General features: G+C 33.9%; 1 protein-coding gene across 1 annotated transcript; it reads left to right on the forward strand.

Moving 5' to 3' along the window:
- The first annotated feature begins 537 nt into the window (after positions 1–537).
- Positions 538–15,838, forward strand: LOC148190586 (transcription factor bHLH48-like). Its single transcript, XM_088102784.1, is given in 8 exon segments — positions 538–1,666; positions 1,780–1,908; positions 2,043–2,108; positions 8,109–8,177; positions 8,557–8,628; positions 14,428–14,552; positions 14,554–14,633; positions 15,421–15,838. Coding segments are annotated over 8 exon segments (1,104 nt in total). The 5' UTR covers positions 538–1,141; the 3' UTR covers positions 15,459–15,838.
- Positions 15,839–18,154: the final 2,316 nt, after the last annotated feature.

An 18,154-nucleotide genomic window follows, 5' to 3' on the forward strand; every position in this document is an offset into this window, starting at 1 on the left:
AAGATAGATTTTTTTTCTTTCATATGTTTTAAGTTAAGTTTTTTTCTTTCTAATGTACATACATCTGGGTTGGTTGGTTCTTCACATTCTTTGAAATTATACACACACATTTACTAAAGGTGCTCTCACAGAGATGAAGATGAAAGAATTAAACCTATATATCACGTTATACTAAAACATATTAAAAATATTATATTTGTGTAGTGGATTCTTATAAAAAAATAAAAAAATAAAAATTCTAATGTCTGCGCTATTACTTTTTGTTTGTTTGAATGTCTAAAAACACAGCCTAAGATTAAAATAAAATATGATTAAATCCATAAATTAAAAACAAAAGAAAACTTTTGATTAGCGCGAAGTGTGTCGTGATGTGAAGCACGTTATGGAGGAAGTAATAAATAATTGAATGAACAGATTAGGCAAGATGAGAATTTCCAGAAAGAGATAATGAATTAGAAGTGCTTTCAATGACCTAAATATAGCCAAATCGCTTTATAATGACACTTGCATTTCTAATCAAGACCTTATCATCTCATAACAAGGCTACTCCAACAAATTGATTATGATAGGGAATGCTTCAACGGGATTCTTGTCACCCACAGGCACATCGAATCTCCGTAATAGTAGAAAAAAGAAAACAAATTATGAGTAAAAAAAGAATGAAACTGAATCAACGGTGGAAATAGAAGGAAGCCTTTCGAACTGAAAACAATATTTATGAAATAAATAAATAAATAATATTCCCAGAGCATGGGCCCCTCAAAAGGGTCGTGGTCCCCAACTTTCCCTTTAACCTTACCTCAACGAAACTGTATGGCTAGAACCGTACGCGTACTCAATAGTAGTAGAGTAACCGTAGCGTAGCAATGTTGCTTTCGCAGACTTCAAATGGCTGAGAAGCAATCCAAGAGACAGAATCACAGAACCGGAGAGAAAAAGATAGAGAGAGAGAAATTGACTGATCCCCATTGAAGGACTGCTTCTTCAACTACTATCTCATTCACGCACATTCTTCATTCCTCATTTCCTCCGATTTCCACTGTCTGCTTTATCACTGGTACAGTTCAGAACTCGCATAATTAACACAATTCAAAGGGAATCCACTTCAATTGGATCTTCTACTCTGCGTTTTGTTCCCTCAATGGAGCAAGCTCCGGTAGGATTACGCGGATCCGTGCACGAAGGCGCTACACTTGAGTCAATTCAATTCAACGAAGAAATTCAGGGAATCATGGCGCCGGCACCGGCGCCGGAAAATGCCAGCTCATTCACTGCTCTACTTGAGCTTCCGCCAACCCAGGCGGTGGAGCTCCTTCACTCGCCCAACTCTGATGGAGCTCGGAAGCCACCTAATTGCCACGTCAGCACTAATCACAAACCCTATTTGCTCAACTCTTTCGGTGGCAATTTGACCTTTCCTTCCAACGCCGCTTTAATTGAACGCGCAGCCAAGTTTTCCGTGTTTGCTGGTGAAAACTCAACGTCGCCGGGGGAGGCATGTCTGCTTCGGGCCGGGTCTGGTTCGAATTTGGATAGGGTGAAGAACGAGCCGCAAGAGACTGATTCGAACCCGTGCTCCACGCAAGGGTGTGTTTCTGATCCTGTTGTTGAGAACAAGAACGAGAAGACGACCGCGAAGAGAAAGGAGCGAGAGAAGAAAGTAACGGTAACTTTGATGTTAACCTTCCTAATTGCAATAAATTGGATAATTAGGGTTCCTGTTTACAGTATAATTGAACGGTCAAAACATAAAATAGTACATGATTTTGTGGAATTCAGGTTAGAGGATCCTTGAAGAAGAGTAAGAGCGTCGCTGATGAGACCTCCGTTGACAGTGAGAAGCTTCCCTATGTCCACGTTCGAGTTCGTCGAGGTCAAGCCACAGATAGCCATAGCTTGGCAGAAAGGGTAAAGACTTGACTAATCACTAATTAATTTGTTTAATTTTGATCACTTTAGTGTATTTTATAATTTTACCGACTTTTAATTTTCAATTATTTTGTTGTGATATAACATAACTGAGTTTCTTTCTGTTGTTGTAGGCTAGGAGAGAGAAGATCAATGCTCGCATGAAGCTTTTACAAGAGCTGGTCCCAGGCTGCGACAAGGTTGGTTTCTTTTTCTTTGCTTTCTTTTTCTTTCTTGTCTTAATCTTAAAACCTTAAACCCTTTAGTTTTTCGGATTAATTAATTAATCGGGCTTTGTTCATCTTTCTTTGGGATTATGCCTTCCTTTTCCCTCTAAATTGTCTCCCAAAAGTGCAATTATATTAGGAGCTTTAACAACGTTTTTTTTTGTCATTGTCATCTTTTCAATCCCTTACGAAAAGTGATTGATTTTATACCAAGAGAAGTGCTTGCTGGCACATCGATTGTCAAAAGTGGTATTTATGTAATTTCAACCTTTCTTTTGCTTTTGCCTTTTATGGGTTTCTTTCCGGTGAGTGCTTACAATTTTTCTCAAAGCTTGGTTTAGTAGTTCCATACTTTGAACTTTTTGGCTTTTACCATTGACAATATATGACATTATAATTATCTTGTAAGGTAGGTGTTGTCTATAACACTGATGGGATAAGATAACATTATCTTATCATGGTGTTCCTATCTCGGAAAGTGGAATTAGGTTCAATGTAATAATTCTTCTCCCTTCTTCATTCTACAAATAGTTGTACGTAAATATATATTATTATAATAATTAAAACATAAAAAGTAGTCTTTTATCATTCATATGTTTTTTAAAGAAAATATTCATTATATAATTTTTGTAATTGTTTAAAGTTTAACTATATAAATAAAATAAAAGTTTCTACAACTTTGTCAATATCAATTTATATCATATTACGTATATCATAGTTTTTTTTTATTTAACATGATATCATGTGTATTTATATACAAATATATATAATTGTTATGACATTTATATTTAAATTATATTATCTATTAGAATATTAAAATTAAATAGAAACTGTTTAAATATCATATAATTTTTTTTATAATATAAGCATTAGTTATATAAATTAGTATTTATTTCAAAATGCATTTTTATAATTTGTTAACAATTTAAATTAAAAATCAATTTTAAGACAACTATATATAATTTAATAGAAAATTTATATTTAAACAATATATATTATATTTTTAATTATTTAACTTGTTATCTTCTCTACACCAAACAATGATATATTATTATAAACCATTCTATTTTAATTATATTATAGTTTTATTTTATCATATTATAATATTTTATTCTATTATATTAGATGGTTCAAACTAGTTGTTACTATCTTCTATGATAAGACACTAGCCTGAGGGTAAGTAGAAGAAACCTTTTAAATTGGTTACTTTCAGAAATAACTAATTAGATTTTTTTTTTTATAAATTTGGGTCTTTTTTAAAAGAATTGGAAGGAACCTCCTTGTAAGTCAGCTTGCTTATTCTGGCCCATGTTTTGAGTCTTGACAGAGAAAAACGTTAAAGCTGAGATAAGACAAGCTCTATGATACATTATGGTGCCATTCAACCAAATAAAGCGTAGCCCTGCTTACCTTGACTTGAACCCAGAAAAAAATGATGGATAATTCATAGATAAAGAAGTCTTAGATGTTGTTAAGTAAAAACCTCTCCTCGTTTTCACCCAATTTTTATGCTAATAAACTGAATAACTTACTAAAATATTAATTTTTGTTAATATTAAAAAATTGTTACATAAATTATTTGTTTACTTTTAGTTACACTTCCAATTATTTAAATAAGTAAAATAATTCACTTTTTTTTTTTAATTTTAACAATTCAATTAATAATTTTAATTTTTTTTTTAAGTTAGGTTCTCTTTTGTGGATTTATCTTTCTTTTTCTTGTACCGTTATTTTTTTCTTTTATATATTTTCCCTGTTTCACTGAACAGCCTAAGTGGACAACTCTTAATGCACAACTTCATGTGTAATCATGTATAAGCCACGTGAAGTTGGGCCGTCTTTACAAGACCACGCTTGATTGGATAACGGGACACGTATTGTCTCTCAGTTAAAGGCGTAGCCTTTTTTTTTTCATACAATTAATGCACTACCTTTTGAGGTTAGATGTCTTAAAAAAATATGATATGCATGGAAAGAAAAACAAAACCTTAACCATTTAGCAAGCAGTACATAAGAAAAGACTTGACTCCCAGATGATGGCTTCTTACAAAACACCACTTGTGTTTTTCACAAAGTGCTGTCACGTGGTGTAGTGAAGGTCCCAAAACTGGCAATCATTAGAGTGTTATATACTTAAAAATAATAATTTAAAAAATTATTTTCAATCTTTGTTAGAAATTTATGAAAAAATAGTCTAATAAGTACGTTAATTTGATCATAGAATTAGTAAAGTAAACTAAACCTATAGGAGCTTTCAGGGAGTGGTGAGTCAGCATCCAAGAATTGGACATGGATCTCAGTCTATGTCAAAGTGAGCTATATAGGAAAAAGGAAGAAAAATAAATAAATGAATGCATTGATTTACTTCAGCATGGGCCACTACCAGTTGAATAAAGGAAAATGAAAGAGAAAAGGAAGGAATAAAAATGGTAGAATTCTTCTTGGGATAACTAGTAGAGTTTAAATAGGAAATAGAGCATGGTTTTCATACCCAAGCTCAAGGTAACAACTGTAGCTAATTTCTTAGTCAGTGCATTTTCGATGTAGATCTCTTAACAATGTCTTAAAATTTAATTAAGATGTAGGTTTTAGGTCTTAACTAAATATTATTAGAATATGCTGATAGTCTTAAAATTAAGAACTGTCTTATATAAGACCTCTAATCTTAATAAGAAAACAATTTTTCTAATATTAACAACCATATCTCTATAACACTAATTTCACGGGGAAAATAATTTTCCTAACATTTAAGGGTAACATTGTGAGCTCTTATTGAACATCAACATTTACTTTTCTTACTTTTTCTTTATTGCATGTTAGTTGACATTTAATCATATTCTCAAGTAGGATTTTGAAAAATAAAAGTAAGTTGTGTCTTCTAAACTATTGACAATTACAACATGCGTTCGTACGGATGCACGTGGGTTGGACTAACTAGGCTAAATAATCCAACCCAAAGTTTTCTAATTTGATCTAATTGAACAAGGTTGAATTTTGTTAGTTCAACAAGTTACACTGGGCTGGATTCTTTTAAATCCAATCTACTTGCGTAAGTTATCAGGTTACTACTGGTTGAACTCTATCCTTTTTTTGGTAAGATAGTGTGTTTTTTGTAAGAAGTTGAACTCTATCTAACTCACCGCAAACTAATTTTAATCTTTTTTAATTTTGAAGTTTATTTCAACTTTTAAAATATAATTTAAAAAAACTTAGAATCATATTATCTGATACTTCACTCTTTTTATGTTTTACAATTTATATTTGATAAAAATTACCTTTTGAATAGGTGCAATCTATCTTATGGAAAATTGTCAAAATGATCAACCCAATCTCAATTGATTCCCCCACCCCCAAATCTGACAATCAACGTATGTATAGCCTGCTTTCTGGCTTGTAGGCTGCAATTGAGTTTTATCCACAAATAAGACGTTTGTTAAAATCATGATCGAGTATGTTTTTTAACATGATTTTAGGTCGTGGATGATAGTTTGAGTCGAAGTGGAAAAAGCTAATTTTCGAATGTACTCAATTATTGTTTTCCAATCCAATAAAAAACACACCACTAGCAGTTTAAATTTCCATTTTCGTGATGAAGTTTGTTTTACGTTAGAGGTTATGGGATAGAAATTATGTCCGTTGCTTGCATTGGCAAAATAAGATCCTACTAGAAACTCAAAAATAGTTTCAGAACTACGTCTGTAAATACTGAAATATTCTGAAGTTATGCCAAGCAATTCGGTATAGGCTGAGAATATTCCGGTGTACTCTGGTGTCTGTGATTCCTTTGAGTCAATGCGATGATGTGCATGATTCTCTACGACAAAGTATCAAATGTTGAAACTACTCAATCACAAATTACAGCTGAGGATCGTCAAGGGCTGACTAAATATCTTCATAATGACTTGTTATTTATTGCACCTTACGGAATCACAGATGTTGAACAAAGTTATCCCAATTCATAATAAATTTTACCAAAGTACAACTGTGATCTTAAGAATCCCGCCTGTCATCGAAGCTCCACCTAGCATAGATGGGCAGGCAGAAGAGCTCGGGGACACTTTTATTAAACAGGCGAGTTAAGTTTGACTTAAAAGTTAAAAACAAAAGAACTTAGCAAAAGGCAGAAAACAAAATCAGTTCTTCTAAACAATTGACATGTACATATAATGCAGTGGTAATTTTGTTAGTGACAAGGTCGTTGTTGTTTATAGTTAGGACGATATATGCATACATAAACAAGTCATGGGATATACACGACAATGTGGTAGTCCCCTTTCGCTCCTTTCTTAAGCCATCTGTCTTATTTAAGAGACAGAATGGTGGCCTTGTGGGGGCGGAAGAGACAGGGAAGAGGGGGCAGGGGTAGTTCTACTTGAACTTCTAACTAGTATGCATAGCTCTCCTGGGTCCCTTTGACAAGTGAAGTATTTAATATGTAGTCCATTTTTTGACGGTGATGGTATGGTATCTTTACGAGTTTGGAATCCATCGTTTGTGAAAGGAAGAGAATGGGCGAGAAAAGAATGCGTACTTTTGGAGTCCAGCTGCCAACAAGCAGACCATTCACCTAACTGCATGGGGTCATTTGTACGATCATATTAATGTCTGCTTGAGCAAATTTCTTATATCAAAATCATACACTTCTAATATACAGTTAATGAAATCATATTTACATATTTATGTGTGAATTGCTGTCTTCGTGATATTGACAGGTTAAAAGTATGCAACAACAAAAAAAAAACAAGATTTATCAAACTAAAATATGTAATATATTTCAAAATTCAAACAAACAATTTTATTTTTTCATGGCATTAGAATAATCGTGGTTTTAGAAGAACTAATGAAAATAAACCCTTTTCTCCGTTTTTATGTTGTACAAATAAACGCGGTAATATTTCATTCATAATGAAATATTCTAAGGGTTATTCCCATCTATTCATAAAAAGGCCAGCCTGGTCGTATAAAATCCCCGTGTGTAGTTTTGAAACCGGTTCAGAACCGTCGTACGAGGCTTTAGCAGACAGCGTACGCGCATCCCACTATCTGAGGAAAGAATAGTTGGGCCCGTGGATCACGGTTATTAAAGCTTTAATCTATAATTTTCTTTCTTTATTTTTCTCTTTGCTTTGTGAGTTAGCTTCATTTAGTTTTAGTTTTAACTAGTTTCGATCACGGGCCTAGTTCTCTTCGCTCATCGATTCAAAATTGCACTTGCATTTTAGCACCATTTTTGCTATAATTTTCAAATCTAAAATTTAGGGGTTGGTTTTAATTTGAGTAGTCAACAAAATGAGGAAAAAAAACGTATCATGTATCTAGATGGTATTGAAGTACTATATGAATCATTCTAGTCTGTAACATTTCGGAATGTGGGGGAAGAATAATACGGTACAAATTATAACTGAAAACACATTCTCACATTCTGGCCCAATTCTAAGTACCATTTTTCATCACACTTGCATACATGCTTACGGCTTGTTTGATCCATAAGTGAGCCATTTTTTTTGTTTTATATGGAAGCCTAAATCTCAAAATCTGATATACAGGTCACACAATGCTAATTATCTTTAACAGAGAACTTTTCCAAGCTTCCTTTTGTCTTTTCAGACCATCAGTAATGTGAAAAAACAATATGGAAGCCTAAATCTCAAAATCTGATATACAGGTCACACAATGCTAATTATCTTTAACAGAGAACTTTTCCAAGCTTCCTTTTGTCTTTTCAGACCATCAGTAATGTGAAAAAACAATATGTATCAGTATGATCTGTTGTTTTATGAACTGCTGTTGTTCTATACAGGGTGTGATTTTTTTGTACTTTCTGGTGGTGAGAAATAAGACATTTCTTTTGCTTATTTTGATCTACATAATTACAGAGTCACTACAATTTTGTAATGCATTTGGATTGTGTTAATATTCTCAAAATAGCTAATGTGGTGGAATATAGCTGACATTAGTTGATTTCCTGTGCAGATATCAGGAACGGCAATGGTTCTAGATGAAATCATCAATCATGTGCAATCTCTACAGCGTCAAGTGGAGGTCAGACTCTCAAATTGCGTGACTGTTAATTATTATCTATTTTGTTCCCAATCAATTACCAACCGTGTTTAGAGATTTTTTAAACTAATTAAGCATTGGTTTCCTGTAACTGTAACCAAGAATTAAGCATTAACAGTGATACTCCTATTGTTTTGGAGTATATGGCTTGTAATCTATTTAAAAATTTCCTTATGGGTCGTCTACCTACTATTATTCCCTCATATTGTGAACTTGAGGCATGACACTACTAGATTTGTTCATCTGTTTGTTCATTGAACATGCTCAAAAGTTATTATATTCTTGTACTTCGAATAATATTTTGTGTAGTTTAACTTTCATGAATATGATTTGTTCTCACTGATTTATGCTCTGGTTGCAGATTTTATCAATGAAACTGGCAGCAGTTAACCCAAGAATTGATTTCAGCCTTGACAGCTTACTGGCTACTGACGTGAGTTATAAATTAATCCAGCCTACTCAATTTTATCTTTAATAAGAAAAATCTTTTTATTTTTGATGGGGGAGTAATCTGAAGACGTAACTTATTTAGTTTATTTGATGGATAATGCATGACCTCTCATTCTGAAACATTTTATTTTGCCTTCACGGTAGCCATTGACGCCATAAGCTTTATGCACCGTGTAGGTGGAACGTGCTTGACAAAAATTCGAAATGTTGTTATCATCCTGTTCAATTGTCTTTGCTTAATTAATAGTTGTATGAAAATTGGCATGATACTCAGTGGGTCTCTGAAAGAGATGCTTGTGGACAGTTATTTAATCTGTTGGACATCATGCCAGAGCATCTAGGAAAAAGTATGAACATTGTGTTAGGGTAAACTTAAACGAGAGAGTCATTTAGCAGATTTTATGGATAATTAATTTGCTTAGGAATTTTGTTTGTTTTAGAGTGCAAGGGTCACAGTTTAATGTATTGCTTAATAGGCAATAGTTGTGTCTTGATAGGAGAATTTAAGGCTTGGAGATGAAAAGGCAAATTAGAGTCTATAAATTATAATGTTTTGTTTACCGGAAATGTATTAGAAAAGTGAATAAGTTTATTCACATAAAGCTTGTTTTGCTAGTTAGCTTGAGTGAGAAAAAAAAAAGAGTGAGAGATGACTAGTATTACAAATAGTGTGTCCCTACCCAAGTTGACAAAGGCGTTCAACTATGACAATTGAAGTCTAAAACTATAAGCTCTCCTTGGCTCCCAAGAAAATTGGGAGGAAGTTAAAAAGGGTCACTAAAACCAAAAAACACCACACCTAGATGACTACCTTGCAAAAATTGTGTATGAAGGACAAGGAAGCTTTGTAAATCCTGGTCAACTATGACAATTGGAACCTCAAGATAAAAACTCTCCTTGGCTCCCATGAAAATTGGGAGGAGGTTGAAAATGGTCACTAAAACTAGAAAACACCACAAACTGGCCTAATGCCCAGATGAATGCGTTGAAAAAATCACATAGAAAGTACAAGGAAGCTTTGTAAATCATGTACCAAGCTATGGACGAATTCGACTTTGAGAAGATTGCAAGTGAAAAAACTTCAAAAGAAGCATGAGACATTCTAGAAAAGACATATAAGGGAGATGACTATGTGAAGCAGGTGAGACTTCAAACACTCAAAGGAGAGCTAAAGAGCATGAGAATGAAGGAGACAAAGGCAGTGGCTCAGTACATTACTCGGGTTGAAACCATGGCGAACCAACTTGGTAGAAACGGAGAGGCATTTTCCACTAGCTGAGTGGTGGAGAAGATTCTAAGGTTGTTGACCTACAACTTCGAAAATGTGGTTTGTGCGATTGAGGAGTCCAAGGACCTGTCGACGCTTAACGTTGAAGAACTTGCTGAGTCTCTTGAGATGCATGAGCAGAGGAAGAGGAAGAAGAAGGTGGAGTCACTTGAACATGCACTCCAATCAAGAGTAACAGTTAAAGAGGAGAAGGCATGTTACACTCAGAACACTCGAAGCAATGGAAGGAGCTGGGGAGGTAGAAGAGATGGTCACAGTGACAGAGGTAAATGAGGACAGGAGGAAGAGAGAAATCAATCTGCCCAACAAAATTGACACAGATGATGAGGTTGTTCGAGAGGAGGTCAATCAAGTACGTTAAACATTGGGTGCTTCAAATGTGGAGAGCACGACCACAATGCAAATGATTGTAAATCAGACAAATGTTACAGTTGTGGCAAGGTCGGTCACTTTGCAAAAGAGTGCCGATCTTAAAATAATGTTGATCTCAAAATAGGAGGGATGAACTGACCAACTTTCTTAAGAGGAAGTCGAAGATAATGAGGTGTGTTGATGATGTCAAAAAAGCTTGGGGACTAATCTCAAATTGATCAGTATCTCTGAAAAAACAATTGAGTTGTTAAACTCGGCTATACAACTGAGCCATTCAATCAACTTAGTGTGATATGTTGACCTAGGAGTGAGCAACCATATGTGTGAAGTGAGCAATATTTTCAAAGACCTTACTAAAGTTGATGTTGGGCATGTGTCTTTTGGAGACGATTCAAAGGTTGTAGTAAAAAGCATAGGAACAATTTGGTACTCATAGAAGGATGGCCGAGTTGGGGAGATTTGAGACGTGTACTATGCACCCGATCTCAAAAGCAATATTCTTAGCATGAGACAACTGATGGAGAATGGTCACTCAGTTTTAATGAAAGATCGAGTATTACCGTTGAAGGATAAACTCGGAAGTTTGATTGTCCAAGTACAAATGATGAAAAACCGAATGTACAAACTAGATTTCAAGATTGTTTGAGAGTGATGCTTCAAATTTAATGTGGAGAATTAGGCAATGAAGTGACACTTCTGATTTAGTCACTTATATTTTGATGGGCTGACAAATATGGTAAAGAAATCAATGGTAAATGGACTGCTAAGCTTGGAGTTCAGAAGTAAATTTATTGAAGAATGTGTACTTGGCAAATACTCGAGGACATTGTTTTCGAGAATTGTCGAGACATTGTTTCCGAGCAAGAGAGCAGCTCAGTCTAATACATATTGATGTGTGTGGACCAATTACCCTTGAATCATTTAGTGATAAGAGATATTTTATTTTGTCAGTTGACAATTTTTCTAGAAAATTGAGGGTATACTTCTTGATGAAAAAGTTTGAGGTGTTTAAGAACTTTAAAATGATGGTTAAGAAAGAGACGGGTAAACACATTATGTTTGTTTGATCTAATAGGGGAGGATAGTTCACGTCGACTAAGTTCATGAAGTATTGTCACGAGGAGCTTGACATAGGGAGATTTTTGACAACCCCATACTCAACACAACATAATGGTATAGTTGAGACGAAAAATTGAACTATTCTTTTCTTCTCCTATTCTCATATATCCGAGTGATTGTTCAATTTATGCCAAAGGAGTTTTGGGCAGAAGTTGTGTAGTGTGCAATTTATGTGCAAAACAAGTGTGCAATTTATGTGCAAAATAGGTGTGCTCATACAAAGCTGATTGAAAAGACACTGCAAGAAGTTTAGAGAGGATAGAAGCCGTGTGTCTGATCTCAAGGTGTTCAACAGTATAGCATATGACCAACTACCAGCTCAGCAAAAAGCAAAACTCAAAAAGATAGGAGCAAGAAGTATGCGTTTATTGGATATGATAAGAAGACAAAAGCCTAAAAACTATTTGACCCAATAAATCAAAAAGTGGTAGTAAGTTGCGATGTCCAAGTTAATGAAGCTAGTGAGTGGAGATAAAACAACTCAGACAAATAGGTAAGTGAAAGTATTAGTGTGACACTTGCTATACCAATAGTTATAACAAATCCAAAGATTGATGATGAAGATGAACCACAATGGCCTAGAATGCGGACCTTGCAAAATCTGTATGAGTCTACTGAAGAGGTACATATTCTTTATCCTTTGGTAGATTCAGAGAACATAACTTTTGAGGAGGCTATTCTAGAAGAGAAATGACGAGTTGCAATGGATGAGAAACTAGGTGCAAAGAGCACAACAGATGAGAGTTGTGTGATCTCCTAAAAGGAGCTCAACCCATAGGCGTGAACTGGGTATTCAAGAAGAAGATGAATGCTCACGGAGAGATAAGGCGATACAAAGGCCAACTTGTTACAAAGGGCTATAAACAGAAGCAAGGAGTTGATTATGCCGAGGTGTTTGCACCAATCACAAGAATGGATACTGTTCGATTGTTGATTTCGATAGCAACTTAACATAGATGGTTGTTCTTTTAGATGGATGTGAAGTCGACATTTTTTAATGGACTCTTGAAGGAAAAAGTGCATATTGAACAACCACTCGGGTATATGAGAATAGGAAAAGAAAAAGAATGTTGAGATTGAAAAAGACACTATATGGACTAAAACAAGCTCCGCGAGCATGGAATGACCTCATTGACACTTTAAGAAGAATAGATATGAACAATGTCCGTAGGAACATGCCATATACATAAAGAAACACAAAGCTAATGTGATGTTCATGGCTCTTTATGTTGATGATCTTATTTTCATGGGAAATAATGCAGAGATGATTAAGGAGTTCGAAAGTGTCATGGAGAAAGAATTTGAAATGACCGACATAGGACATATGAAGTACTTCCTCATATTGGAAGTCCAACAACTTAAGACATGTATTTTTGTGTCTCAAGAGAGATATGCAGAAGAAATCTTTAGCAAGTTCAAGATGACAAGTTGTAATTCAGTTTTAACCCCAATGGAACTAGGTACAAAGCTCTCAAAGTTCGATGAAGGAGACCAAGTAAATGTCAACAAGTATCGAAGTTTGGTTGAAAGTCTTCGTTACTTGACAAGTACAAGGCCAAACTTATTACTAAGGTTTTGTTCACTTGAATGGATTTAGGGGAGAGTGATTGAATAGATTTGAGAGGATTTGAAGGTAAATTTTTTGTTGTTTATTTGAGTCGATTTGGAGGTAAGTGAGAGTGGATTTGGAAGTAAAGTTTGTGAGAATTAGTGTAGGATTTGATTGATGTGACAGATTAAAAAAATTTACTTCCAAATCTACTCTCACTTACCTCCAAATCCACTCAAATAAACAACAAAAAATTTACCTTCAAATCCTCTCAAATCCATTGAATCACTCTCCCCCAAATCCATTCAAGTGAACAAAGTGTAAGTGTTGGAATAGTAAGTCGATATATGGAGGAGACGAGCTACACATACATTGGAAAACACTGAAAAAAGAATACTAAGGTATATGTAGGGAAAAGTATCACTCGGTTTATAGGTCGAACAACTATCGACTAGTAATACTTAGACAGTGATTGGTCTGGAGATGTAGATGATCAAAAAAGCACATCCTGGTATGTATTCTTCATGAACAACACGATGTTTACTTGGCTCTCAAAGAAACAACCCATAGTGACATCAGTTACATTTAAAGCGGAGTATGTTGCAGCATCATTGAGTGTTTTAGATGAAGTATGACTTAGAAATCTTATAAAGAAAATGGAAAAAAAAAACAAAAAAGGTGAGACTGTAATTCAAATAGATAACAAGTCAGCTATTGAGTTGACAAAAACTCGGTTAACCATGAGAGGAGCAAACACATTAATATGAAATTTATCCAAGAACAGTTGAAGAAGGCCATGTGGAGATGGTACACCTGGGAAGTCGAGATCAAATTGCATATTTGTTTACAAAGTCATTGTCTACAGTGTTGTTCAATGATTAAAAAAAAATTATTAAAAGAAAGAATGAAAAAGTATTTAAGTTTACTAGATAGTTTTATCAGGATAAACATCATTTAACAGATTTTATGGGTAGGTAATTGCTCAGTAACTTTGTTTGTTTTAGATTGCAAGAATCAATAATTTAATGTATTGGTTAATAGATAATAATTGTGTCTTCATAAGAGAATTTTAAGACTTAGAGATAAAAAAAAAATTATAATCTATAAATTGTAATGTTTTGTTTACATTAAATATATCATAAAAGTGATTAAGTTTATTTACACGAAGCTTGTTTTTCTGTCACATTGCACTTAGCAGCAATGTGCATGTCAGACAAATGATCACACTTGATTAATCCATCCTAGTCATTAATTACAAATCCTTTGGCATATTTTTTTGTTAAAGCTTTTGCATCTTAATCCTCAAATCAGGGTCAGGGTTTGCTAGCTCGATTCATAGAAATGAAAATGGCTGTTTGAATGTCTTCAGCTGAAGGAAGAGTTGGACATGTGTGGTTTGGTGCAGTATAATGCTGAGAACTGATAAAAATTAAAATATCTTTTGTAACTTACAGGGGGCATCTCTAATGGATAGTAACATACCTAGCATGATGACACCTCTCATGTGGCCAGAAATCCCAGTCAATGGCAACCGGCAGCATTACCAACAACAGTGGCAATTCGATGCATTCCACCAACCGTTATGGGAGGGAAGAAGTCAACCACAATTTCATCACTCCGGAAAACTCACTTTTGAGTTATGACTCGTCGGCGAATTCAGGTAGACCAGAATTTTAGCCTCTATTGTTTATTCTCAAAAGCCATGATTAAAAATTATGATTTTGTGCATCACGGTTCGTGCTGTTATTGTCCATGGACTTCCTAAATAGGAATGAATGGTTTAGCCTCTATTGTTTAAAAGCCATGATGATATGTTGTAATAGATAACTTGAACCTATTATATGAAAGTTAATGTTTGAAAGGATTTATCCCTGCACGTATTTTTTGTTAGTATGAATACATGCAAGGTAACTTCGGTCATGCTATCATATGGTTTTATTTAAAAACCGATTTCAATTATTGTTTTATGGAAAATAAATTGTTTTTGGAATTACACATTGCAGTTTGTTAAATCACCAAATGATACTATTTATGAAGTTTATATTCCAAATTATATGGTTGAGATAATGATGCCATGAAATTTGTATGTTTCGATTGGTTGAAAATTTCAATTATAAGGTGTATCGATTTACCTTATAATTTATTATATTAAGAATTTATTTGCATACTTGTTGAGTGTGTATATCCAAAGATAAAGTGCACGCGGAGGTGGTGTGATCTATTGCCCATTGAAGGATATATTTGTTTGGCATTTTTGTTGATATGAAAATGTATTTATTTATTACCCAAAAGTGAAGTTGGGTGCATGATTAAAGTTTATATAATTTGAATTCATTAGGTTTACTCATAGCATTAACTCATAAGTGTTGTTTTTATTTTTTATTTTTTTCTAATTTCACGACCATAAAATTGTGTGTGTATTTAAGCTCAAATTGAAACTGTTACAGCATCTCTGCACTCAAATCAATTGAAGATGGAGCTCTGAAAGCGTACAGAAGTCGTACCAGTGGCTATTAGCTTATTAATTAGTGTATATATCAAATATAGTATTCGCAGTTAGCAGTGATTTGACCGGTCTGAACGTTTAGCAGGATTCCCATGTCTTCTATTTGTCAGAGGGGGTTGGAAACTGGATTTTCTTTACCCAGAAATGAAGATGAATTGGCATGTTCTTCTATTATATTATTACTATGTATACTAACTATAGGGGTTATTCAATCCATGAGGTGATTGATTCATGATTGTAAAATCATAGAACGGACTGTTATTGAACTATCAGTGGAGTGAGTTGCTTGGTTCATTAAATGCTACTTAGATGATGGCTATGAGGATTTAATTCAGAATTACATGCAATATTTTATTTTACAGCAGTGCAGCCAATTTATATTGTTGTCTTACATTCGGACTCCCTCAATTCTGTTGAGACATTGTTTTGTTCATTTGACAGGAGAGACATTAAAGTATTTAATTGCAAAATAGGCGGGGTTTATTATAAGGTTCAATTTCATATTGAAACAAAAGTACCTCCAAAAGCACTTGTTATAGCTATTTTTTTTGATAGGGTAAATATTAATCGAAGAGGAGTAATCCTCCTCTTATAAGAGTAAAATCTATACCTTTCTTTAGTTGGAGGAGTTCACTCTTTTAACGGAATGAATAGTCCTTAAGTTGTGAGAACCTATACTATTTATTTTTTGAATCCCATGATAACACCTTATGTTTTTATCAATTACTTTATGAAAATGCAACTTTGTTTGAATAGGATGTTTGTTACTTTGTCTCACCTATTATAGTTTTACTTTGTTATTAATTGCGTTTGTTTCTAATTGTCCTTGATCTATCATTACAAGCGAGGACTGTTCTCTAGGATGATTATTGTTCAAAGTGGATTTCACTAGGCAAAATAAATAGCTGGTTTTCTTTTATTTCACTTGGTATCAATCTGTATTTTTAATTGTAAACTAGTGTTTTTTCATACGGATTATATATTATTTCATCGTTGGATTATGTTACTTCAATATCCAAGAAATATCTGAGTTTGTCATGATCTTTGGTCTGAAAATGGTGACAAAGATATTGTTTCCTATGGTTAGAGGAATTTTGTTTTAATAGCACAAAGAGATTTCATTGCTCAATTGATGATGGTATATTCTCACTTTCATTATTTTCTCCTCCTCATCGTCTTCTTCTTATCTTCTATTTATATACCTTGAGGATATAGTCGTTATGACGATGTTTGTCTTGAGATTTGATAATATGAATGTTTGACGAAGCTTGTCTTGAGATTTATTCTTTCTTAGCTATTGGTGTAGATGTTTGTTACAGGATGGAGTCTTTTGTTAGAGCAGATGTGCCTTTTAGAGCTTTTATCAAAAACATATATGATTTCTCCTTTGGCATGACTTTTTATGAATTGATCAGTTATTCTTTTATCTTTTTTCTTCCAACGTTCATTTTGATTCTTATAAGATGAGGTAGATGAACGTTTGTAGCAGTTGTCCTACATAAGATAGAACATAAATTTGTACAACATGTATGTCCTATTTCTTGTTTGCTTTAATGTTTTCAAAAGCTTTCTATGTTTTTTAATGTTTTGTTTATGAATGAAGTTTATATCGTTTAGTTTGTAAGAGACTCCTTCTTGGTTGGTGTTTCACTTGTTGTTTTCATGATTTGTTTAGACACAGGTATTGTGTCACGATTCTCTAAGACAAGAACATTCCGTGAATGTATTTCTTGTTACTAACACCTATTACTGATTTGTTTAGGGTTTTGATGTATAATCCATTCATCAGATATCACTTTTGTTGTTTTCTTTTTGGATGTTGAGCATTTAATGTTATTTAATGCTTGCTCAGAACAATAAAGTGTTTTTTAATTTCTTACCGTTGAGATAACGTATAACAATTTAAGCTTTTCTTCCAAAGATACCAAGTGTTGAGTAAAGACTTCATCGTTGGACGAAGCAATAATTTAGCTCATGGTATCGTTTAGACTGAGTAAACGCTTCTTGAGATTTTGCCTCTTTATATAGATAGTGTTTAACATTATTTGTGTTTTCTTTGATGTTTTAAAGTTTTACTCTTTTAGAGTGCTTTTGTTAATGATATCGTCTTGACATGTTTCGTCTTCCTGAGAGTTAAACAGAATACCCTTTGGGTATGATAAACTTTACGTGTTTAGCTTCAACTCTCTTAGACGTTTTTGACTTAACAGTCATTTAGCATTGCGTTTGGGTGTTTTGACTTAGTTGTTTTTCTGTTTTCTAAAATCCTAAGTGTTTTCCTAGGTTGGCCTAATCCTATTTCTCTTATGTTGTATCTAGTTGTTTAGGTTTCTGTTTGTCTTATTGTTCTAATAGCCTCGTTTGACCTTTTTGTGATTTTCTGTGTGTTAGACTTCTTTAAGAAGATCGTCTACTTCTTTTCTTCTTGGGGTATTAGACTTATTGTGTGGATACTTGTTCTTTCTAACTTAGAGTTTTTGTTCTAGCATTTAAGATGTGTTGTTTTCTTTTCTTGTCACTAGTGCAGAAAGGGCTTTAGATGTCTGTTATTTTGGGCTTTTAACGTCAGATCCCGATCCGACATCTTTATGGGTCACGTTAATGGGACTTTAGACTCTATAATCATATATAGACGTTGGGATGGCGGGATCAGACGTCTATATGGCGGAAAAAAA

The sequence above is a fragment of the Vigna umbellata genome, unplaced genomic scaffold (genome assembly GCF_029865625.1).
Source record: "Vigna umbellata cultivar VRB3 unplaced genomic scaffold, Vumbellata_1.0 scaffold_730, whole genome shotgun sequence".
NCBI classification, from domain to species: domain Eukaryota; kingdom Viridiplantae; phylum Streptophyta; class Magnoliopsida; order Fabales; family Fabaceae; genus Vigna; species Vigna umbellata.